Source organism: Papilio machaon, chromosome 15, assembly GCF_912999745.1.
Source record: "Papilio machaon chromosome 15, ilPapMach1.1, whole genome shotgun sequence".
Classification (NCBI taxonomy): domain Eukaryota; kingdom Metazoa; phylum Arthropoda; class Insecta; order Lepidoptera; family Papilionidae; genus Papilio; species Papilio machaon.
The window spans coordinates 5147213-5173122 of record NC_060000.1 but is presented as its reverse complement, the minus strand read 5'-3'; the positions used below and the strand labels follow the sequence as shown (position 1 = coordinate 5173122).

The window sequence follows — 25910 nt, the reverse complement described above, 5'->3', positions numbered from 1 at the left end:
TGTGTAGCCTATGTGTTCTTCCACACTATATTCTATGGTAAATTTCAGTGAGATTCGTTGAACCGTGCTGGAAATGCGTAGTAATAAACATCCGTCCAAGCATTCACATTTATAATAGTAGTAAGATATAGTAAAAAGTAAGATTATAGATCAACAAAGTTCATAAACGTCCTCGTGGTCTTCACATTAAGAGCTTTCGATGTTTTCTCAAAGCAACAATGGTGGTTGGCCTCGGCGAAGCGGGAAGCTGGTGAAATGATCAATCAGTCACCCCCCGCGCCCTCAGCTCGGCGACCTCGCTCCGGGTCCGACATGTCGCCCTAGGAAATGTGGTTCCGATCCGCCTATCCATTGCTTAATTTTTTTTATTACATCAGATAACTTTTAGAACCTAAAATCTCAAAGCAGCGACTGTGAGAACGCATAAAACTTTTGGACGATTTATATTTTGTTCAGGACAAGCGAAGTGATTTAAAGGAAGCTTAGGTATGCTATGGTTTCCATTATGGCCGTTGAAATTTTTAAGTTATAGCCTATATTAATGAAGGTATGCACTGTTATCCGTGTTGATTAAGAGATTAATTATCGTTTTAATTTGCAAATAAAAATATGATTTAATTTTCATTTTAAATGTATTGAATTCGTGCAAGTATTTTATGTCAGAGCCATCTTTTGATAACTTTCATCAATAGTTAAAAAAGACGCTGTGCAACATCAGAAAAACAAATTTATGCAATTACAACAGATGGCAGTTATTTAAGGTTTACTGTTTATGATTAAGAATTATTTATTTATTTATTTAACTAGAAAACTGTGTTGTTTGTACTAACTAGGGAAAACATGTCTCGTACAAACATTTAGGACAACATTTTGGCTAATAGCTATTTTTGAATTAGAGCTAAGCTTTCATCGAAATGAGTCTATTAAATGTGTAAAAAATAATAAAATAAAAGAATAACCAATCCACATACCAATTATAGGGATTTTCATTTCACCAATTTAATATTATAGGGATAAATTTACATAAATAAAAACGAATTTGTACATACAATACAGATTTATAATCTGTATTCAGAAGAAGGAAAATAACATTTGTAGATAAGAAAACAATTTACCAAGAAAACATCGCGTAAACAAGAAAACCACAAATTGTTTGTTTGAGATTTCTTATTGTTTTTCGATACAGCTATTCCATAACTTACTTTAGTTCTTATCCTTATTTGTCTCATAGTTTAAAAAGAACTTTAACTAAACTTATAAAACTAAATACGATTTAACTTAATACTTGTGTTTTCCAACAAAAACCACCACTAAATTACGTCATAGTAATATACGACGTCATTATATTTAAGTACCACGTCGTTGGTACGTAAAAAAACAGGGTCGAAACTAGGGGATTTTATTAACTACTAGCTGTCGCCCGCGACTCCGTCCGCGCGCAGTTAAAAAATGGGGGGGGTTATGAAAAATAGATGTTGGCCGATTCTCAGACCTACTGAATATGCTAACAAAATTTCATGAGAATCGGTCAAGCCGTTTCGGAGGAGTACGGGAACGAAAACTGTGACACGAGAATTTTATATATTAGATATCCGTAGACTTATTTAGGTCGGATGACGTCAACTTGTTATAGTCGAAGGCGTCACAACGAGGTGTTAAGCTTTTTTGGCCAAATAGTTCGCGTCATTTACACCTTACAGAAATGTAACTGTGATTTGGTTAACCTATATTCCAGTTCTTTTAACATTCCTGGTCATAAAAGTATAATGGAAATATTTTTACTGTCGTCATTAAATATTAAAGTATATTATTAGCTTAGGGAATAATAATACACGAAGTGCACAGAAGTAGGCAATGTGGTAAAAAACTTTTTCTTTATAAAATACGTTTCGAGATGCAGATTTCAAATGAAATAAAATACTTTAGTTTTTCAATTTTTAGCTTTAGTTCGTAACATAGTTGCAAAGAAAATCTTTGAACAAAGAACCAACTCATAATTTCAAGTCGCAAGCAGCATACGATTTTTTGACCAAAAATAAATTTAATGCTACATAAAGCAAGAAGAAAAATAACATTGTTTATAATATTTTTATGTTTTACATACTTGTAATATGGAACTTGCGTTTGACTGCTTCTAACTAAAAGGTGAATTACACTTTTTACAATATTGCTATAAATAAATGGCAGGTGCAACATAATTTTAATTCTCGTTGTAAGGCAGGATTTAAAAAAAAAAGGAAATGGCAAAGTTAAATATTTTATGTTATAAAATTCTTAGAAAAATATTTTAATAACTAGAGACTAAAACTTCCCCTTAAAAATACCGAGCAACTCTTTGTTTGATCGGCTCGATTTAGCTCTGACCTATAAACAATGTTCGTATTTAGCTAGCTAAAAATATCGCTTATAAAAACTCAACGTAGCACATGCATTTAATGAACAAACAACTATTATTAACTTATCTCTAATTAATGATTTCTTTGGCTCTACATCGTTTTGACATAAATAAAATATATAAGTAAAGTAATTTGTCATACCTTAGGAAAACTTTTCTACGTAGTGTCGTTAGGGAGTAAATACGAGTAATAATCAAACTTGCTCATTTCTGTTACTTGTTATGTGTTTATGAGGCGTGTCGGGAAGTGCCTTAACAAGTTGATTTCCTAAGTCATTGTAACTAATATCGTTAGAAACTTCTAGAGAGCTTTTGTAAGTGTACTTATAGTAAAAAAATGTGTTTTTCTTTGTCTACCTGCATTTTTTTAGTGACTCAGAACGAAATGGATGGATTTTAATAACTTTATGTGTACTGATAAAGAACATAATAAAACTACAATTACGGGATAGTAAGATTTTATGTGTATTTGTATGTATATTGCGTGTTTGTTCGATTTTGAAGAGTGTTATGTTACTCCATTCGGATGTTTACCGAAGTGTCTTAGGGACATGGTTTTTACAATTTCCCAGTTTAACAAAACTGGTAAATTGTTGCGAAATTGAACTGAAGGGAAGCCATGTAACACTGTTGTCTTACAGGGCTTCCCAGTTCAATTTCGCTTACCACAAATAGTATGGAGCAGTGTACAGAGGGTGAATAGTATTTAAATGAACTTCAAATGGTTAGATATTATTTATTTATTTACAATATAATGTTAACCTAAAATACAACTATGCCCCATAAAATAATTTAAAATAATTTGACTGTAGGATCAAAAATTATATGGATCATTTTATATGGATCTAATATTCACAGTATTCGTGTAAGTAAAAAAGACAAGGTCGCATCGGGTCGAGTTTAACGAACATTACTATCAGACTGCTTAGAGCCGGCGCCAAATATCCTATACGTAGACAATGACAGGACTTGGACAATAAACTATAAACTAATGTTACCAAATGACTGAACAAATTGAATTAACTTCGCTTTGTTGTCATACAATGTTAACTTTTCTTTGTGATGTTATCTTAAATATGGTTCATAAATTTTAAAATAATAATTTTTTATGGAATCACCTGTAGATTACAATTATTTCTTATGAATGGGATGATTAAATGTAATTTAGTCTGTTTGTGTAGTATTCTATGGACATTAAGGCATATACACTTTTAAAACGACTCCAAACCAGAGTTGATTGAATGAATGAGGACAGTCAGATTTATTAGAACAAACATGATAAGTAGATATGCTATATTCGTCTATTCCAATAAAGGATCGTTGGATCACCTGATATAAAGTACACAGGAGCTGTTAGAAGCCTTCTACTGATGGCTTAGCTTCTGAAGATCATAAGTAAAATGAGAAGTGATATAATTCATAGCCTAAAGTAATTTTTTATAATAATTTGTCTTATTTGAAATGTGACATAAGTTCCCGACCACGCTATCATTTTTATTTATAGCTTTGTTTCTCTAAATCCGCATAAAACTCTATGTTTGGTCCGGAACACCAATGTTTACTTCCTTATTTTTCCTTTATGCTAGTTTTTTCTCGTGATTTATGAACAATGTTGTTTTGAGTTTAGAATATATCAGCACTTTTAGTATTCGTATATAAAAGATTTTTGCATATAAATAAACCAATGTTTTAATTTTTGTTAACAAATACACGACGAAATTTATGAGAAATATTTAACATCTCCTTGGTTAAAAGTTGATAATTTTTTGTTATAAAACTAGTACGAATAACGAGTAAACGAAGGTTTCTAAGATCAAAATCCCTGTTTAAAACATGTTTTATCTTAGTTTTGTAAAAGATAACAGGGAGACGATATGTTTTATACAGAGATTTTGGCCTCAGAAACCAACGATAAGTCATATTGATCTTTGCCTAGATGCATAACGATATCCTTGAAAAATAAACTAATGTTTTCAAGACTCAAATTAAATCGTATCTTAACAAGTTGGGTAGTTTTATTTAATGAAATCATTTAACACTTTCCATGATAGTAAAATAAACATGAATTCGTTAGTCAAGTGGACGGCACAGAATGTGTTAAAATATTTAACAAACAGTGATATAAAAGGTAATATTCTATTCAATAACCTGAAGTGAGTCATAGTCACTTACTTTTATCCACTTCAGTTTATTGACGCTCTCGTAATTAGAATTTACGCGGCACCATAAAAAATGAGGTCAGCCCGAAAGCATTTTATTAACAACACCTTTGACCTAAAAACCGTAGACTTTGTTGTTCCAAATTGATGGACATCGCAAGGACGTAGCTTTTCACATTCAAAGATAAAACACGATTAGAAATCTTTGTTGGAATAACTACTTTCTCATCACTAAATAAAGGTAAGGTATTTATTAGAAAATAAATACCCTAGACATGACAAATCGCTACCATGTGAAGTAAAGGCTCCTAACGTAACGCTATATCTTTTTACGCGCAATTTTTAGTTCCCTTCATAGTAAGGCAAAGTAAACCTTCGAAACTAATATTGCTTCCTTGCGTCGAAAGTATCGCGTTGCGTGTTCTCCCTATACATAAAGTTGAATCGTCTATTCGGTCAGTACATGTATAGCGACTATATGTTAAATATATAGATTTGCTCCGCCGCCGTCTTAAAAATCACAATGACGTTTCTCACGGCGAACTTGACAAACAGGATGCGAGCGATTGGTTTTGGCGTCTAAAGAACAAAATATCGGTGACGATCGCTGTGTACGAACCTCTATAGTATCGTATTGCGTAAATCGTAAGACTAAAATAGCCGGATTTTAAAGATTAATGATGCAATATGTACGAAGGGCCTTAGAATTGCAATGTATTAAATTCATACAATATTGTACACACGCGACAAAATCATCTTGTCAATTTTAAATTACATGCGCGATTTTAAAATCGATTTGATACATGCACGCCAGTTGTTCCAGATAACACAATAAAGAAAAGCAGTACGCGAATGAAATAATATTTAAATAGCAGTATAACCAGCACTGACTAAGAGAAATGAATTTACTAAAAGCTTATTCTCTTTGAATAATACTATCATTATATCTTTAATCATATAAAATCGCGCACATCATACAGGTGAAATGGCTTTGGCCCAAACCCAATTGTTATTAGATGACTTATAGTGGAAAATGTGAGCTACTGAGATTCCATTCTATGTATGTATAATTCATAACATAATACTATATAAAGTTTTTTAAGTTTAGGACTTAACTGTCACTGAAATAGTTTAAGTAATTTGTTATCTCTGTTTCATCGAAGGGAATAAGAGAGAAGACAGTGTTTTTTATGTAAATATGTTGGCAGTGAAAACTCAAACAAGTTTTTAAACTAAACGAGTCTTAAGCAATCAGTACATTATGACGCCCTTTTGTTATATTACAACTCTGTTACCAAAGCGCTTTACGAATCATAACACTGATTAATACGAAGGTGGCCAGGGTTATGTAAACGTCATGCAACGTTCATACATCATAATAAAATGCATAACACTATCGTGGTTTCACCCTGTGAACAGTAGACTCTTTGATTGTTACCTATTACGTAGTGTTTCAACGCCTTTCGTAGGTACCTTATTTCCATATGCATGTATTGCTAAAGCCTTACTATATAAACATGGCAGCAATGGCAAAAAAAATCATTTATATTTTAAACTTAATCTTAAATTAACAATTGTTTTATGAATTGACAATAGTATGATACCAACAATTCCAATTTTTTTTTTTGGAATTGCCAGCGCCATCGACATTAATTTCAGCCAACTGTTATGTTCAAATACAATCTAAGATGAAATAATTTAATAGTTACTCATAATTAGCTATGTATAGATTTTAAAAGTTTCATCGGCATTTGTTTACCAGATTCCATATTCAAAATGGTAATGCACTTCCCTTAATCAGCTGTCCGGATGCAATTGTCGACCGGATGCTTTGAGCTTTTCACGCGATAAGACTGCGTGACTGAAAGCGGTGGACGTAAGCATGCACTGTTCAAATATACTGCAGTCATTATAACAAGTAATGGTAAAATAGTACAGTGACACTTTTATATATACATATTGTTGTCCCTATTTTGCCAAAGAATTGAACGAGATGAAAATATGTATTCATACAACTGTCATTACTGGAATTGTAGGTTAGAATCGATATATTTGTTACTGCCGGTCGCCCGCGACTTCGTCAGCGCAGAATTAAAAATAGCCTATAATATGTCGGCATGCATCAGCTACCATCTGTTAAAGTCCCGAAAAAATCAGTCCAGTCGTTCCGAAGAGTACCGGGAACAAACGCGGCCTTGCCGACAGACATAGGCACAGTCGAAAATATTAAAAATTGGTTTACCAACAACTAAAATAAATGATGTAAACGAAACGTGATTTTTTTCTCCATTTTACATACAGATACTGCAATTTTATTAATTTGAACAGATTAACTATTTGCGGTTTATTTGCGTTAGGATGAGATGTTTACTGAATCATTAATTTACTTGTAACGATTCATATAAAACCATTTTAACATTTAAGTTACTTAAATTCTAATGATATATATTCTTACTGTCCACTGTTGAAAACATCTACCGACATAAATATTCTAAATCTCTAGGGAAGAGAAAATAAAGGGAAAACGAGCTCACCGGTTAAATGTGAACTTCGTAATTTTATAATTGGACTATATTTGTAAAATTAACGTATTAATTTGATGATTTGACTTTGATAGTTTATGAACTATCGCTAGTGTCACGTTGAATTGTGAATGGTTCGTCTCATTCCCATTTTGACTCAGAGTTAATTTGTGATCTAGTCTGATGTCAACCTGCCAAGTTCTCAATTTATCGGTGACTTATTCAAAACTTACAATAACATTATATAAACGGAAAAGTTTACATTTAACTTTAATGGATTGTGAATTCATAATTTATTATTTTAACAAAACATAGCATTCCTTAGACTAGTTCACATGGAACATAAAAATAATTTAATTTAAATATTAAGACTTAGACGGAGTAGATTACACAGAGATAACACTGAAATAGTACTTTAAATTAAGGGATATAAAGCTCTTGTGACCTATAAAATTCCGTAAAAGTACAAATACAAATCGATATACAGATTGAAATACGACTACAATTATGAGCTATTTCCAAACAATGTAATTTGGATGGAAATATTCATTTAGTCGACAATTTTAACATATTTTGGCATTGAAATTGTTCCCCAAAGTTTTATAGGTGTTGAAAATGTTTTACATTCCAACCTAGTCGCAATGTCTCAGTAACTTGAATACTTTGTAGTTTTTCTTCATATTGAAATGAACAGTGATCCCGGATCGAAGTCTTTAGTGTGAAAACTTTTACGATGGATTTCTGAGATCAAAATCTCTATATAAAACATATCTTCGACATAACGGAGATAACAATATGATTGAAACGGTTATTTTGGTCTCAGAAACCCACGGTTAAAGAAGTCACATTAACTTGCCTAGGATAAGAAAGTTTGTAAGAAATTAATTATATACCATCGAAGTTTTTTTTATGAAAATCTGGGAATATCCTTCATTATAATCGAAGTTGAATAATTAAATTTCTTATATCAAAATTTACTTGTCTTAAAATAAAAGTTTCCTTAGCCTTTCTTTTGTGAAAAAAAAATAAAACTTGTCTATACTCGATCAGCCAGAATACAATTCCAGTTTCATCTAAAGTTCCTTTACAAAATCCAATACAATCTCTGATATAAAGTAAAGCTGATCTGTTACACAAGAAGTCTCACTGCTGACTTGAATCTAATTAACTGGCAACAGGACGCCGACCTAGTTTCACCCCTCCCCCCACCTCCTGTCTTTGCTTCTTCCCCATCGTTATAAATACATCGACCTCCCACGATATACAAAGTTCGATCAAAACAACCCTCTCTATAAGAGGGAAATTTGAAGATCTATGACAACTTATATTTTTATTATCTGACCAATATAATATATTGCTATCAAATAAAATATCTTTTACGATGTAACGGTACTTTACATTGTATATAAAAAAATCCTTTTAGATATAAGGCGACACTATAAAATAATAAAACTTCAAAATAACATCACAAAAATCGCATAAAAAACATCATAAAAATTCTAATATCAATTAATTCCCGAAAATAGACGTAACTTAATGTTTTTTATAAAAGTAAATGATTGTAACATTTTGAAGTTGAGGCAATAATATATTTTGATCTAGTGTACGATGATAAGCCGCAATACCGATTCAGGGGAAATGGTGCTTTAATGCACCATTTCCCCTGAATCGTGAATGTGTTCTGAATACGACAAATGTGAAATAATAAATCAAACTAGTTGTTGTCACCGTCTGTAAAATAATGGAATAGCGAAATATTTCAATGAAACGATAGTCGTTTTTAAAACTCACTAAGGATGTTTGATATCAATGTGATATCGACCCTCATACGTATGAGTGAATAATTTTAATTCCTAATAGCTTTTTCTTCTTGTTTCTTAATATGGTATCATCGACATATTATGATTATAATCATGGGTTTTCATTGGTTGTAAAAAATCATATTGCTAATCCCCCTCATTGTCTTCAAAAACAGAATTAGAAACAGCTTTTCTTCCAGAAAGTATATATACTTTCTACGAACTATAGTTCATACTTTTACACATATTTCACGTTTTTATTTTAAATTAGAGAAGTATGAGCCGATTATCAATAAATTAGGGTACAAAAAAAGTGTAAGGTCATTCAACTCTTCGCACACGTCTTTATCACTTCCGCTAATTTGTTCAACGAAAAACATCCTTTTCAACTGCTATCGTGAAACCACTACGAAATGACTGTTATTTTCCTTAAAACATTGCTTGGTTTTTTCAAAAAGGTCAATATAATCTATATCTATCTATATATATAAAAGAAAGTCGTGTTAGTTACACCATTTATAACTCAAGAACGGCTGAATCGATTTGACTGAAAATTGGTGGGCAGGTAGCTTAGAACCAGGAAACGGACATAGGATAATTTTTACCCCGTTTTCTATTTTTTATTCCGCGCGGACGGAGTCGCGGGTAAAAGCTAGTAAGTTATAAATTTCACGACTTTGTACATTTTTCATAGATTAAATTATATTAATTCTAACATTAAACGATTGTATAACAAATATCATTGTAAAGAGTATTCTTTGAGTATTTCTCTGACATATACGTGTTTATTGAAAATAAAAATTGTTTTTAATTATATATAAGCAAGTATATAATCAACTAAGATAACATTCCGCTTTTGTAGTTTTATTATTATTTGATAATACAACAAGTTAGTATCAATAACAATGTCAGAACCGACAAATTTTGCGATTGATTTTGTTGGAACAATAATTTCGTTAAAAGATTTCGTTCCGCCTTTCTTTGCAACTTTATTATTTTTGCTAACTTTGTTGCAAGTACCTTTTATATAGTCTTGTTTCTTTGTTTTGTTGTTGTGGCTGGATTTATGTCTTTTGTTAAAAAATTCGAGATTTATTTGAAACTGTGCTGATTACTAATATCTAAGTTCAAACACCTAGGTTTAATGAAGTGAACAATTCTGAATTTTCTTAGTTTATTTTCAAAGCTATTCTCATGCCAAAATTTAATATTACGAAATATTTAAATTCAGTGTGAAAAAATGAAGTACAAAAGAAAAAGTCGAATATGGAAAGGTCGTTGGTTGAATAAATCTTTAAAATTTACATATTTCTTTAAAAAAGGCATAAAAGTAAACAAATGAAACATTTCTCTATAAAAAATGAAAAGTATAACATATAGCCCATACATAAAAAAACTTTGAACTGTGGTTATTGTATAATACTGCTCTGGATTACGAAGGATTGTTTATGCGCATGTTTTTCGTGGTTTATCAAGGACACTTGTGTCACAAGATCAGAGATTACTTATTTTTGTGAAAACAACATAATATTTGACTATATCTTGGATAAAAAGAACTACTAAACACTTACAAAGAAATTTAAAAATAAAATTGATAATTTTGTACTGTCTAGGACTAATTAATTTTTCCATATAAAAACAATTTGAAATTTCCGATTTCAGTCATTTCGTGTTATTCATCCTCCTGCCTCAGGTCCTACTTTTACTTTACATCTCTATCAGCTGATCTCAACTTTGTCGTCATTATACGACCCTGTTCCATACGGAGGATCAGCACAGTATGTACTACCCTTCCATACATTTCTATCAGATAGTATATCTGAATTCAATCCAATCTAAAGCATATTTTCCAAACACAATCAATCCATACTTTCTTAGGGCACTCACATTTTCTATTTACCTTGTTTTTTTATAATCGTATAATATATCTTATGTCCACGGAATATGTAGAAATTGTTCCCACCCTATTCGGCGTGTCGATGCGTTGGCTGGCGTCGGAGTGTCGACGGTCGCCGGTCGCCGCGACGCGTTTTCTCAGTCTAGCTCACCCACTGAGAGGGTTCGCTCGTACAATAAAAATCATCATGGCCCGTGGATTTGCTGCCTTGAGTATCGCCGTGCTACTGACGGCATTCGAATTCGGTACGTTTCCAATTTTGACTTTTTTTAAAATGTTTTTCGGCCACATCATTTCATTTTCTTAACTTAACTTTGAAAAAAAAAATGATTCAATTTTTATCAATTATTTATCGCAATTTAAATACAGGTTGTGTAAATATCTTAAACTATTTTCTTATTATAAACTTCGGAAAACGTAGCGACTATAACATAAACAAGACTGATGTTTACCTTCAGTTATTTTAGGCTATGTAAACTTTGTTTTATCAAAATCAATTTCTTGACTTGAATATTGTTCTTGTAACTTATACAGTATTATAATTATTTCAGTTGCTTAGATTAAGGTACAATAAAATTTAGGTAGAGCTTTGTATTATGTTCTATAAATTCTTTAGTGTATTTTTTTTTTTGCTTTATATTTTATTGATTGAAAATGTAAACATTCCGCGACCTTTCGAATTTAAACAAAAACAAAATGGAGATATAAAAGATGTAATCAAAATAAAATTTAAAATTCGAACAAAGCTGTTCTATAACATAAATAGATAATCTGTATTACTTAATTGATTTATATTGCTATTTTACTTCAAGCAAGTTATAATGAAGATAAAAAAATATATATTAACACATTTAATAAAATAAAGTAACAATTAATTACATTATCATAACGGAATAGAAAAACAATTATCAGCTAAAGGAAAATCACTGCTTTGGCAATTACATCCAAGTGTCTATGCCAAATTAGGGTTTGAATGGGGCAGCTCTATGATATAGTACTTACATGTAAGATGCTAAGAGACGAATACTTTTCGCCAAAAGAATATTAAAAAAGAACAATAAACTCTATTGTGATTCACTTAAGATTTAAATTCCTTAGTTAAATGTGTTTTAGCACAAGGAATTCATTTTAGCAATTCAAAATCGAGGATGATATGTTATACGATAAAATTTAAGGGAAAAGTCCTTACAATAGTGAATAAGCAACTCAAGAGACGCAGCTTAATTATTAATCCAAAAAGCCTTTAATTAAGTTGATTCTATTCTACATACTTATATACTTGAATAGTATTTACAAAGACTTCTCTTACAAAGAGTAAACTTGTTTGCACCCAAAAGAAAAAACTTTAATATCCAGATACTACTAAACAATGTATTCATACTATTGATTTTTGACCATTACGTAAATGAGACTTTTTTGTTCAGTATCCAATCCTTTTAAAAGCTAGCAAGAAAAAAATGACTTATTAAATTATAGTTGTTCCACTAACATGTTTATATTTTGTTGTGAATCAGCAATTTTCTGGAAGGGATCCAGATTTTTACGACTGCGCATTACATGAGTTTGTTGCGTACAGAATTCTGTGAACATTTACTATTACCATCTCTTAGACTATTGAATCTTTATACTATTGTATGGACCACACACAATCTCTATTTGAAAAGGTCTGACTCGATTTACATCCATAATATGTTACTGTTTTATTGCGTTACGTGAACTCTTGTTATTCAATCTTATGTCTTAATATATTACAAAATAAAACAGTCACAGAATAATTTATCCTTCGTTCAATGTGATTTTATAATTGAATACAATAGGTCAATTGATTTCTTTTGTCGGTCTTTTTTACTTTCCAAACCTTTGAATTATAGAACCTTTTTATTTATTACCTACTTGTCGCGTTAGAATAAAGTCCATTTCATTAAATGCTTTGAATTTATGCATTCATTAAATGCATTAACATCATTATGTAGATTGGATGTGGTTATTTTGGATCTTGAGGAAAGAAAAGGTTGTTACTCGTTCGAAATTTATTAACGACTCGCCATCTTTTACAAAAGTCATAGATAATTAAATCGATCATAGATTATTGAATTGATCATAGAGCAAGTATAGATTATTATCTAACATTAGTAATAATTTAGTAATACTAAATAAGTAATAATTTCTTGGGTGGGTTTCAACAAAAACATACTGTCATCGCTCTCTTCTTAAAACCTGAGAAAGCGACATGTTTTATGTTAGTGGAAACTCACAAAAAAAACTGTCAGTTTAATTACTTTGAAACAATTGGATTAATTCTCGTCGTAAGTGGTGAATCATACGTTAACGAATCTTGTTGAATTTAAAACGTGAACTTTGAATTAACCAATATAACGAAATGTTGTCTTTGGAACTATAGAGCTTAAAGTATTCTTTACCATAACAGGATTTAAGCCCGCGAAAGGAATATTACTAGAAACTAAAAGTTTATATTAAACATAATCCTTTTACAAATTACTATATACTATACTATACTCATCTTCACTTTTAGACTATTTTAGGTAACCAATCAGTATAAGTTCATCAAAGACGTTTTCCACCAAAAGATAGAGACCAATATCTTGTCATCATCAACCTGCCCTTATCCCTATGGAGGGTCGGCACAGTATGTACTACTCCTCCATACATCTCTATCAGCCGTCATATCTGAATTTACCCCCTTCTTACGCATATCCTCTTTCACACAATCCATCCATACTTTCTTTGGTCTTCCTCTACCTTTATATCCATCCACATTCAATCTCATTACTAGAGACCAATATCTTGTATTATAGATAAAATTTAAAAAAAATTGTCAACGTACAAAAAGTATCAATTAAAAATTTTGCTAGAAAAGAGTACGGGTTAGAAATAAATATGGAATAACATATCGTTACGAGTAAGTCATTTCACTAACTTGTGAAAATTCAAATAACATAGTTTAATTAATCTTGTCAGTTGTAACCTTTAATTATAGGGGTGTATGATGAACAAAGTAATTTATATTCACACAGTCTGGTGTTATTTATCGTAAACGAAGGTCACACAGTTACTTAAAGTTCTACGCAGTACGAGCAGAATAACAACATCATGACATCATGCTTATAAAATAAATGTCGAAGATAATTGACATAGGTATCTTAAAATGATGGATAAAAGTATAATAAATATATATCTTCTCTACTTACTTATATGAAATATAAGTTTTTATATGTATGTATGTGTATTTCAATAGGTAGCATTTTCCTAACCATAATATTAATAATTAATGTTTCTAAAGAAAAAAATGGTTATTGTGAGTAAACTATAAAATATAGATATATGCTATCGCGGACTTTTATTTAGCACATTTAAAGAGCTACAATTCGTCATACATCATTTTTATGTAGGTCCTATAGTTTAGCCTACGTAAGCGCTGAAAGCAAAAATGTCCCTAATTTTCGCAACAAATTTTGAAGCTATATTCAAAATCTACTAGTCTTCTAGTTATTTATAAAAAAATAAAAAAAAAATGGGACCCATCTGCAAGCACTTCCTTTCGATTAAAATAATTTTTATCAAAATCGGACCACCAGGAGCGGAGATTCGCAGTAACACACTTAAAAAAAAAAAAATCAGTCGAATTGATAACCTCCTTCTTTTTGAAGTCGGCTAAAAAGCTAATGATTAAGTTTGTCAGAAGAATATTAGTGATCACTATTAAATTCCGCTAAAAGTACATAATAAATGTTACAAGTTTAAATATAAACAAATTGCTTTATTTATTTGATTGTGGGTTTCGAATGCAGTGACTTGTATTGATACATGATGTCATCACTACATGCCCTTGGAAAAAACAGAGACAGCAATATATGACGATACGGGTGACATTTCACGGTAGTCGGAACACACAGTAAAATTAAATTTTAATCTGTATTGTTGTATTTGCACTTCGAAAAAGTCATTTTAAATTAATATCACAGTCTTGACGTGTAGAAGTTATTTTACATTTTAAACTTTCATATAAAAAACTTTTTTTATTTTTTTATTCGAAGCTTAGGTAATAGCTTACACCTGTTCATTCAATAGAAAACATTTTAAATATGATCGTTAAAGGTTTAAAAAGATACCAGATAGAGCTGTAGGATTTTTTTTTTCAAATCAATAAAGAATGTTCTTTAGCAAGGTATTATAAACTGAACAAAGTAAAAATAGTTCTACATTGATAATAAGAAAAATATGAATTCAAAACTTAAATTAAACATGATATCAGAACGTCAATATTTTAAATTAAAATTCCAGAATCAATTTTCACGACGGCAAAAAATTAATAGGTCAAGTGACGGTAAACAGAATGGTAGTTATAAAAAGAGAAACAGAACAATCGAATCGATAATGACATGCAATGATTCATGAACTACCACTAAGTACCTACTGTAAACGGACACTGAACAACCATCTCACAACAAACAATGGTCGGAATGATATAACTGACCTTGTATCATCACAACCAAGGTTTCCATTCATTGATGTCACTAACATACAATCATTACGGAAAATTTTTACATTTCGAAGCATCTAGATAATTTTGTTAAATCATAATATACCTTTGTATCGTAATACTTTTGATATTGTTTAAATTGTAAAATGGGAGTTCAAACAACGATTATAAATTGCAAAATAATTCTGTATCAAATATAAATAAGGTTATCGTTTTAATTATTCTTGGTAATTACTAGCTGTTGATTATGTTAACAATGTAAGGAATGTTTTTTGTTTACATAAAAATGTTGATTAATTTTTAACTCCATTGAATGAATAATAATGATGGAAAATTCTTTCTTTCGTCTTCTTTCTGTATCTATATATCGACGCTGGAAAGCATAAACGCTGTAACCCTTACAGCAACCCTTACAGGGTTACAGCGTTTATGCTTTCCAGCGTCGATATATAAAAGAAAGTCGTGTTAGTTACACTATTTATAACTCAAGATCGGTCGAACTGATTTAGCTGAAAATTGATGGGGAGGTAGCTTAGAACTAGGAGACGGACATAGGAACTTTTTTATCTAGTGTGCATTTATTTACTCCGCGCGGACGAAGTCGCGGGTAAAAGCTAGTATTTAATATAAAAGATATTGAAGATTTAAATAAAAGTAATTATTTGATTACTTCTTACTTAGTGTATGTATCGATATCGAGATGAGAATAGATTTTTCTACAGTTGTTTCATCAGTGGAAATCCAAAGTAAAACATGTTTATGTACACAAAAGTTACTTGACTGACTTACCAAGTATTACAACTGTGTCAACTTGTTCATGAGAAAGAACTTTGCGTGTGTTAATAAACATTTGCATATTGTTTGATTTTCCACGGTTAAGTAATTGACAAGTTGAATAAAATAACATTGACTCAACCTTATACAGTACTATAGTGCTATGTAAAGGCAAGTATATAAGACATGCTTTTATACAATGTTTGAACATATCATTAATAGCTGTCGCTACTGCGTCCGCGCAGATTAAAAAAACGTAATAAGTAGCCTATGTGTTCTTCCAGACTATGTTCTGCATCTATGCAAAATTTCATTAAGATTCGTTGAGCCGTTTTGCAGATACCTTGAAATAAACATTCATCCATCCATCCATCCATCCATAAATCCATCCATCTAAACTTTTAATGAAATTAGTAAGACTATGTATGTATGGCTATTAGGTTATTAAATTTCATGGTTGTGAAGATTAAAATATAGAACATTTGATTTGTGTTCTGTTTTTATAAGAGTAATTTTTATTCAAGTTCACGATTTAAACATATTTCTTATTTATGAGAGAAACAGACAGAAACTTTCAGAAAAAAAAACAAATTAAACATCCTTTTTTGGCAAAAAATAGTTATTTTTTGCTCTTAATTACGTAATTTAATTTTGAAAGAATGCCAAGTGTCATTGAAAACGCTATCAGATTCATCTCATAATTTAAAGGCAGCGAGATTTATCAAGGATAGTGTTTTAATCGTAATTATTTTTACATTCCTATAATGAATTCAAACTTATGCAAAACCATTCCATAAGTTTTTTAACCATGCATTTTACAAAATACTCAGTGAGTAATACTATTGAAATTCTTGTTGATTAGTAAAAATCCGAATTGAAAGCAAAATATTTATATTTTAGTACTAATTAATAATAAGATTATTTAATAAAGGTCAAGGCCTCTGTTCCTGGACACGCGTATATACTCGGTCTATTTGCGACTCAAATTTGTGTGTTCCGCTCACTGTCTAAATATACATACATACATTGGGCCGATGACATCATCAAACTAGAAGTTTGTTGATACTGTTAGCATGCTCTCGTGATACTGTCATTGTATATAAATGTATTCAGGTGTAACGTAATTACACAATTTAAGTGTTACTAAATTAGCGTATTTACGCTGTTGACAGCTTTTGTAGTTTGCTACTTACTGCTGTAATAAAATTAATTAATTAAAAATTAATTTTTAACTTTTTTAGTTTTTAACTGTTTATCCAAAAAATATTTTTTCTTAAATTCTCATATGATCGTTCCATCGTAATAATAATAAACAAGGAAAAAAGTTAGCGGAATTTTTTTTACATTTTAAAAGACCTTAAAAAAGGCCAACAAAACAGTCCAAGGTCTGCAAACTGAGTTGCAACGTATAACATCTTGAAGATGTTGATTGTAACATGAGCCACTTCTTACAACAATGGATAACTGGTGCAAACCACATTTAGCACGCAGTACAATGTAGGGTGACAATAATTTGCTACGCTCTGTTAATTTCGAATGACATATTTTATACTCTACAACAAAACAACTCATGCTCGTAACTCAGACTAGTAGTGAGAACTTCCGGATCCTTTAGGCAATGTTAGCTAACGTAACCTTTCACGTTTTAAACTAACAACTAAAACTATGCAATCAGTAATTCTTTTCCAAAATCTAAAATAGAAATTAAACCAATCATCAATTCGGTCGAGACACAGAGACAATGGAACTGTGTCTCGTGTCACAATTCCAGTTCCCATACTCCTCCGAAACGACTAGACCGATTTTGATGAAATTTTATGTGCATATTCCGTAAGTCTGAGAAACGACTATTATCTATTTTTCATACCACTACTAAGTTTTCTTTTACTGCCCGCGGACGGAGTCGCGGGCGTCAGCTAGTTTTATGCTTGTTGTAAATACCACAAAAAGATCTCTAACAAAAACATATTTCTCATATGTGTTGACGTCATTCTCAAGACGAAAAAAAACTCTTCATACATTTTATTCAAAGTATCAAGTTGGTTTAATACATACGTGTTCGCGAAGCGAAACGATCCGGTGTAAGGTGACATATACTTGTATGACTAACATTATACTCTGAGTATGGTCAACGGAGGTTAAATTATATTCTTGACATCATTCAAACGAACGTGTCTGGCGTAACAGCTATGACGCAATATTTTGAGCACAAACAGTTTTGGTACTCGTACATTGGTTGTACTCATGTGGATTACACTAACCATGGGTTTCTGCGACCAAACCCTCCTTTAAAACATATTGTTATCTTTGTTTTGTAAAAGATAATGATAGGGATGACGATATGTTTTATATTCTGGTCTCAGAAACCCGGTAAGACACTAAATTAAAACAACAAATTATAAAAAGCATTGGCGAAGGACTTCAGCAAATTACAGTATATATGCATGTAGGTACTGAGAAGAAGTCCATATAATTTTACGCAATTTTTTTACGTGTTCCAAGTGCTTAGATAAAAGGAAAATTCCCACATCAAATTAGTCAATCTTTCCTTGCTCTACAACTTACAATTAATCCAATTAGTCCTCGACTCTATGACACTTATTAGCTACAATTAGGAGTCATGCAAGAAATAAGTAAGCAAGAAAACTGAACGATAATTTTAAGGTCCTAGGAAATATGGTAATAAATAATTTTGAAAAATATAATACAAATTATGCTTACAATGAAATAAAATAAAAACTCTACTCTCTACACTACTCTGACTTTACAACAGACTGGTTTTTATTTTACTACATAGTTGATATTGACTACATATATTGACGTGACACAAATCTCTGATTACAGGTTCGTGTTTAAGATGTTACCAGTGTAATTCACAGTCGGATCCGTCTTGCAAGGATCCGTTCACAGGGAAAAATAAAGTCGTAAGTATTTAAAAATATATATGTATAGACAAATGTAATAGACAAGTTAGGCAAAACAATTTTATATTAAAGACGTTCTTTCTAATGTTTATTTTGATTAGATACGCAAATAAGATTTAAAGTAGTGCGGAAAATTAACTTGTGAATATTTAGGAGTAGGTTTCCGGTAAAAGCTGTATTAAGGAAGTTTCTTAGAAAAATCCTCCTTTTATTTTAATCAACAGAATTTTTTACACGAAGTATTATTAATGTTATATATACATGATTATGTAAAATTATTACATCCATCAATATTTTGTTTCCAGGAATGTTCTACCCAGGACTCGGTGAACTATAACCGCGCATACTTGCGTGGCATCTTACCCAACGAGCTGGTGGATGCTATCGCGGGCGCTCCTAGATATTGCCACAAGATTGTCATGCGTAAGTATTGTAACAACACTTTTATAAAAACCCTTTTTCCACTAGCGCTCCTGAAGTATTAGCATTGTGCGCAATAGCCATTGCGCGGCAGTCGCGCTAGTGCATTAGGGACCTTATTATATAATAATAATCATTAATGTAACTCGATTTCCATTAGTTATTAACAAAACATATTTTTTGCTTTACAGAGAATGGCGCAACTATCCGGACTTGCTTGGACGCCAACCCTACTGACTTAAACCAGACATGCCGTGCACTTGAAAATGCTGCGAAATTGTCACCCATGGATCAGTCAAAGCAAGTCAAACATTGTCAAGTTTGTGACAAGGATGACTGCAATGGAGCTGGATCTATCGCGCTGTCATTCCCACTGGCCGCTTTAGCTCTTATCGCTTCGTATCTCTTTTACAAACAATAATAAAAAATAATTAAAATAACAATGCAATTGGTACGCTTTGCAACTCACCAATGCTTTACGCAAATGCTAAATTTATTTGGTGTGCCAAAATATTAAATACCCTTTTAACTAGAACCGTCCAATATCATTGTTATTTTATCCTTTGTTATTTGTTAGAAATTAAAAACAAATATATTTAAGACTAATATTTTAATTCCTTAGAAGACAGCATTGTATGTATTTTTTTCGTTAACAATAAATACCAAAATGATATTAAACACAATATTATATTTTTATTAAATATTGTACCAAATTTAAAGTTTTTAATTTGATTATTTTAAATGTTATCAAGTTGGAAAGTTATTTAAAAAATAATAAAATTGTTGTTGTACTTTAAATATTAAATTAAACGTTGTTGTATATTGTTGCTTTACAACATTAATGCCTTGATATTTATTGTTTTGCATTGGGTATATATTTATGTGTAAACTGTAAAATCAAAGATGTTGAAAAAGCATTTATGTATATAAGTAGAATTTGACTGTCCTTTTAAGATGAACTTATTTTAATAAAAATCAATAAAACATTGCTTATTATATTTCATTTTAACATTATTTTACTTTAATACGCCTCATTTTATAACAAAACTAGCTATCGCCCACGACTCCATCCGCGTGAAATTAAATAATAAGTAGCCTAAGTGTTCTTCCAGACTATGATCTACATGTATGCCAAATTTCATCACGATCCGTTGAGCTGTTCCGGAGATACCTTCAAACATCCATCCATCCATCCATTCATCCAAACATTCGTATTTATAATATTAATAAGATTGTTTTTATTCTTTCGCAGCATTTTAATGCCTTAGCTATTTCGCATTGCACGCTTAACAAAAACAGCGACGTTAAAAATATTTACCAAAATATATCTACTTGATAGCATATATTCGTTATTTTAAATCGTATTAAAAGAAATGGAGAATAATAAAGACCTTATTAACCCAATCCAAGCAGATTTTTTTCAACGATAGGCCTTATTTGTGAAACAAGCATGTAGCAAACTTAATAAGTCCTAAGTAATCTTCTGGTTAAAACGTAATTCCAATATCAACGTTTGTTTTGAACCAAGTTAAGGTTGTAAGGTAATGAGGAATGCTAGATGCAAATATTAGTGAAAATGACTATGTTAAATTGCCTCTCCTACAAACCCAAAGTATCTAATGTATAGTTAGTTCACTTTAAGCATTTCTTTCATACACTTTTCCAATTCACATTCACAATTAAGTCCAATCAGCCGATAAGGACGTTTTTTTGAAAGACGTTATACTACGTATATCAAATGCCACGATAAGTTTAGAAATTGCTATTTTAACTTTATATATTGATACACAACATTTGGTTTGGCCAAATAAACCTCCACAATCCACTTTTTGCCATTTCAGGAGACGGAACGTGACGGGTGGTTTGATTTTGGAACTAAATATCTATAGAGTAATAAACTATATAGAAAAAGTCTTATCATAATATTAGGATATTAGCAATAAAGTCGGTAAGTGACATCAGTGCCGGAATAAGGTTAGGGCGCGGATGGGCAACCACCCACGGCGCTGGACAGAAATGGGCACCACTGGTCTGCATATTACAAAATTTCACATAACCCTGTTAACCCCCTTCAAAGGTATGCTAAAGGACGCGGTAGAAATCTCGCCCACTGCTTAATTAGAGCTATAACCGTAAATGGACATGAACAAATTACTACACAATATTATTTAGTTAAATTTGTATTGCCTATACTAGATTCACGGCCCACAAATATCTGCGATTCGCGCTAACGAATGCATACATTTAGGGTTATTCGAGCGTGATCTATTTATTGGTAACAATGGTAATATGATCGTATAAAATATTACCGTTGACGCCAAGTCAACGTGGACAGTAACGACACTAGTAGCACGATGAATAGGCTCGTGTTAATCGTTTTCGCGGTGTTCACCGTTTCTGTAGCATATTTGAACCTTGCTGAATCATCAGGTGATTATAAATCTTAATCTTCTATTAACATAAACTTTACTTATTGATTTTTTAAGATTTATATTGTTAAATTGTTAGGATGCTTAATATGTTTGAGTACACTTCCAGCACTCTTCTCCTTCACACTATTTTCTAATATGATAGAATTGGAAGGGAAAGTGAATTTGACAGAGGAATAATGTTATTTTCGTTTTCTAAAAGGGAAATATTATTTTGTACATTGTCACCTCCGTTTATTGAACGTAGACAACGCAATTAAAATCTTATAATAAATGTCAATAGGGTTCCTTAAAAAAAAGAGTGCGTTTAAATTTTGAAACATCTAAAATTATTTTTTTAATATCTGAAAGGCGACTTAGATATACACAAAGTCGAAGTACCGGATGAAATAGAAGAAGATGGGGAAGCCGCGGATAAAGTTGCATCCGCACAAGGGAATGCAATAGCTATGAACAACTTTAACAGGGGTAGACCTCAACCGCAAGTTCCAGTCCAACAGAACACAAGACCTGCACAAATTGTGATAGACGTAGTGGAATGCTTCGTCTGTACTGATTGTCCAAAGATATACGAGAATACAACATCGAAATTATGTCCGCATACACTTGATGTTACAAGACAGAACAAATGTGTCGTATATGCAGAGAAATATAAACGTAAGTAAAGCAATTTACACCTACATTTTATTCACTTACTATCATATTCAGTATCCTTTAATTGCATACTATAACAATTACTTATCGTAGATTTCTTTTACTAAACCTGCGCTAAATGACACCCTAAAAGACCATTAACGACAACTGAGCTCTGTAATGACATATTCTCATAAAATACCCGGTGTATTAGAAGGTAGTCTTCATTCTCTAGGATTCGATTTAAGACAATTTAGAGAAAAATTTTCTCTATACCTTACATTTAAAACTCTTTCACTTTTCTGTATGGTGTATCACTTCGAAGAAGTTTGTCATTTGATCTTGTATTAATAATTTTCTCTGAATCTTAAGAGATTATTTGCTGGAATTTAAAAAAATTACAACGGCACGTATACTTTCTGGTTTAGACATGAAGAGATCATGGTACATCCGTGGCTGTGCTTCAGAGAGAGGTTCCTGTGAAGACATCAGGAAGGCTCACGCCGCACATGGAGATATTGTTCAGTTATTACATTGTCGTGAATGTGATGGTAACAAATGCAATACGAACAGTGGTTTCCGATCCATTTCTGATATTACTCTAGCTCTGTTCGCTGTAATTGTAAGTCCTATCGCTGTTAAATATACTGTTTCTTAAATATTTTATAAAATACGCTATTGCTTCAAACTCAAAGTATAGAAAATTCGAACTATTTTATGTTTCATGAACCACCAAAGATTTTATATGTGTATAAAGGATTTTAGTACGATGAAAATTATAATTAAATAAAGCAAGTCTCCTTAGTTATACAATAGTTTACTTTAGAATGTTGTTATAAAATAAAGCGATTTGTACAATGAAATTTTTGAAGTTTGAATAAAATTACGCAACACTTTTATAGAAATGTAAGTAATTAAATTATACAACTAATTTAAATATCTAACAAATTCATCGTTTCTATTTTTAATTATTTTTAGTGATCTTTAATTTATTCGAATTTTCACATAGTTTTTTATTTGCGACGATTTTTAAATGCATATTAATTTAGTTCTAATACAAAAGGATCTGGCAGTTTATGTGAATAAAAAAGTATGTATATAAGTAACTTTCCCAAGGTTTATAGACGCTTGCCAACTTTTGCCACCTGCTTACTTCAAGAATCTGAATGTGGTCCAAACTAGTCGTTCTGATATACTTACTCGCTTACCTTAAGTGATTCTCATCCGTATTTACTTGGATTAAAAGACAAGAGTGCTTTGCACTACGTAACATGTTAAAAAGTATTTGAATTCAATATAGTTTTAATATGAATAAAACGTTAGTGACCTCTCTGTCCGAATTACTTCATCGCTTGGGACGTTACAAAACCGGAATGCTACTTTCTCTTTCTAACTGTATGTCGTTTGGCAATAAAAGGTTTGGCGTACACCAACATGAGTACTTTGTTAATTTGAACTATACATTTAATATGATATTAAGGAAATGGATTTTCTTTTTTATTTGGACCATAAAATGTGATGATAACTTTTCTAGAAAGAAAGAGGAGTGTTGATAAACAATTTTTCCGTTTTACAAGTTTAATGTCCATGTTTTGACAAACTATCGAGGAAAAAGCAATCGAACTGCGTAATAAGTGCGGCTTGTGAGTCACTATGGCTTTGTAGAGGGAGCGACATACATAGTTAAAACATTGATACATATATCTAATAGCAGTAGGAATTTATGCCACATACCGTCTATTTGTTATTCACTGCCAAAGAAATCTGCAAAGATAGTAATAATTTTAGTTTTCTAACATGGTTCAGCACTAAAAATTTTTAAACTACCCACATTTAGATTCGTAGCTGTGACGATAATTTCCGTTAACCTTGCATTTAATTTGAATAAAACACTTTAGCTTTAGTGTAACTATAATTCAAATGAACTCATTTTTTATTTAAAAAATTGTTTATTCTCCGCAGACATAATAACAGTGATCATTTCAAGTAGGTTATATCGCTGCTTGATGACTTAAATGGCTTATCGTGCTAACGGCGACATCACTTTGAACAAAAAACGCCTTGCTTATTTACTTGGTTACCTTGATGCTGATTCATCGTCCATGAAGGTTGTCAATTTATGTAACACAAGTGCTACATTACTTATAACTATGTTATTTACAAGACATATATTATAAACTGAGATTATTTCAGTATTTTAAGTGTGATAAATTTCAGACAAAGGTGAGGAAATAGCTGACAAAACGTGTAGTTCAAATGTAATCACTTCATGTATTATGGTATTTTTTTAATAATATTAATACTCGCTAAACAATTAGATTCAAGGCCCGAAACACAAGACAGTTTTTTGAAAACTGCGCGCATTGTGACGAGGTTCTTTTCTCTGCAACCCGGTAGTAAACAATTTTTATGTAATTTAAGTTACATTATTGTTTTTTATAAAATTGAAAATTTTGTAAAGTATATTATTTATAAATAATTTAAATAAAGAAATAAGACACTATTTTTTTTTTACACTTAGGTGCCTTGTATTGTTCAAATCAAGGTGATCATCAACTGTAGTACGCCATAAACGTACATCAGTTTTCAGTCAGCAGGAGTTCTAAGTCGCCAACAGGTAAAGCAGATGGTACAAATAATTGAAGCAGTTCGAGTTTGTCCATCAATATGCTCGCACACTTAAAAGTGAAACGTTGAAATTTAAAATTTTTACCACGTAACAATCCAATGAGGTCACATCGTGTATTTATGGTCAATGTACTTCATTAAACAAGCTTTCAATTCACACAAACGAAAATTTTGATCAGCCACTATAATATAGATATCCAGAATGCCATAAAGACACTCTCTAATAGTTCTTATAATGACAGTGCGAGCTTATTAAATTGCCATACGCTAAGCCCTAAATTACTGGGTTAAACGCTTTTTATTTTATAACCCTAACTATTATTTAAAAAAAAGTGCTAAATCTCAAATTAATTACAATCTCGTCATACAAGGGCACGAGAAAGAGAATAATGGAATATTAAATCTATAAATTGAAACGTAAAATCATTAATGATTTTTTAAAGATTAAAATAAACTGAAATACCGAAATGAACTTGTCGAAATTTTTATGCAAATAAATAAATAAGAAATTTACTAATACTGGTTTAATTTAATATTTCTGGGCGTATAACCGAATGGCCCCCTTCATCTTTTCGTTTTATTTTTGATATGTAAATTATCGGATAATCAGTAGATGTTTATCATGAAATCAAATAAATTGCTATCATAAAAGATGGTTAAGATCCAGTTTCACTGTTAAATTCGAAAAAAGAAATACACATACAAGTACCTACTTGTAATTTAATTAATAAGATCAACGAACATACTTGCATTGAAGAAAAACATGACATCCAAAGAGAGCAACATTACGTAATGTGTAGTTTATTGCCAATCATGGCAAAGATTAATT

At 31.2% G+C, this 25910-nt stretch overlaps 2 protein-coding genes across 2 annotated transcripts; both read left to right on the top strand.

The window, feature by feature from the left end:
- The first annotated feature begins 10896 nt into the window (after positions 1 to 10896).
- LOC106709773 lies at positions 10897 to 19963 on the top strand. Its single transcript, XM_014501651.2, has 4 exons — positions 10897 to 11017; positions 18892 to 18971; positions 19277 to 19394; positions 19583 to 19963. The coding sequence occupies exons 1-4, from the start codon at positions 10960 to 10962 to the stop codon at positions 19810 to 19812; spliced, it is 486 nt and encodes a 161-aa protein (XP_014357137.1). The 5' UTR covers positions 10897 to 10959; the 3' UTR covers positions 19813 to 19963.
- Positions 19964 to 21650: 1687 nt separating this feature from the next.
- On the top strand, positions 21651 to 23180 carry LOC106709778. Its single transcript, XM_045681323.1, has 3 exons — positions 21651 to 21821; positions 22172 to 22477; positions 22882 to 23180. The coding sequence occupies exons 1-3, from the start codon at positions 21746 to 21748 to the stop codon at positions 23109 to 23111; spliced, it is 612 nt and encodes a 203-aa protein (XP_045537279.1). The 5' UTR covers positions 21651 to 21745; the 3' UTR covers positions 23112 to 23180.
- Positions 23181 to 25910: the final 2730 nt, after the last annotated feature.

Bases quoted from the DNA above. Each gene is read 5' to 3' on its own strand.
- LOC106709773 (XM_014501651.2), top strand. From the start codon at position 10,960: ATGGCCCGTGGATTTGCTGCCTTGAGTATCGCCGTGCTACTGACGGCA. The intron at 11,018-18,891 runs GTACGTTTCCAA...CTCTGATTACAG, and splicing joins ACTGACGGCATTCGAATTCG to GTTCGTGTTTAAGATGTTAC. The intron at 18,972-19,276 runs GTAAGTATTTAA...TTTTGTTTCCAG, and splicing joins TCACAGGGAAAAATAAAGTC to GAATGTTCTACCCAGGACTC.
- LOC106709778 (XM_045681323.1), top strand. From the start codon at position 21,746: ATGAATAGGCTCGTGTTAATCGTTTTCGCGGTGTTCACCGTTTCTGTA. The intron at 21,822-22,171 runs GTGATTATAAAT...AATATCTGAAAG, and splicing joins GAACCTTGCTGAATCATCAG to GCGACTTAGATATACACAAA. The intron at 22,478-22,881 runs GTAAGTAAAGCA...TTTCTGGTTTAG, and splicing joins ATATGCAGAGAAATATAAAC to ACATGAAGAGATCATGGTAC.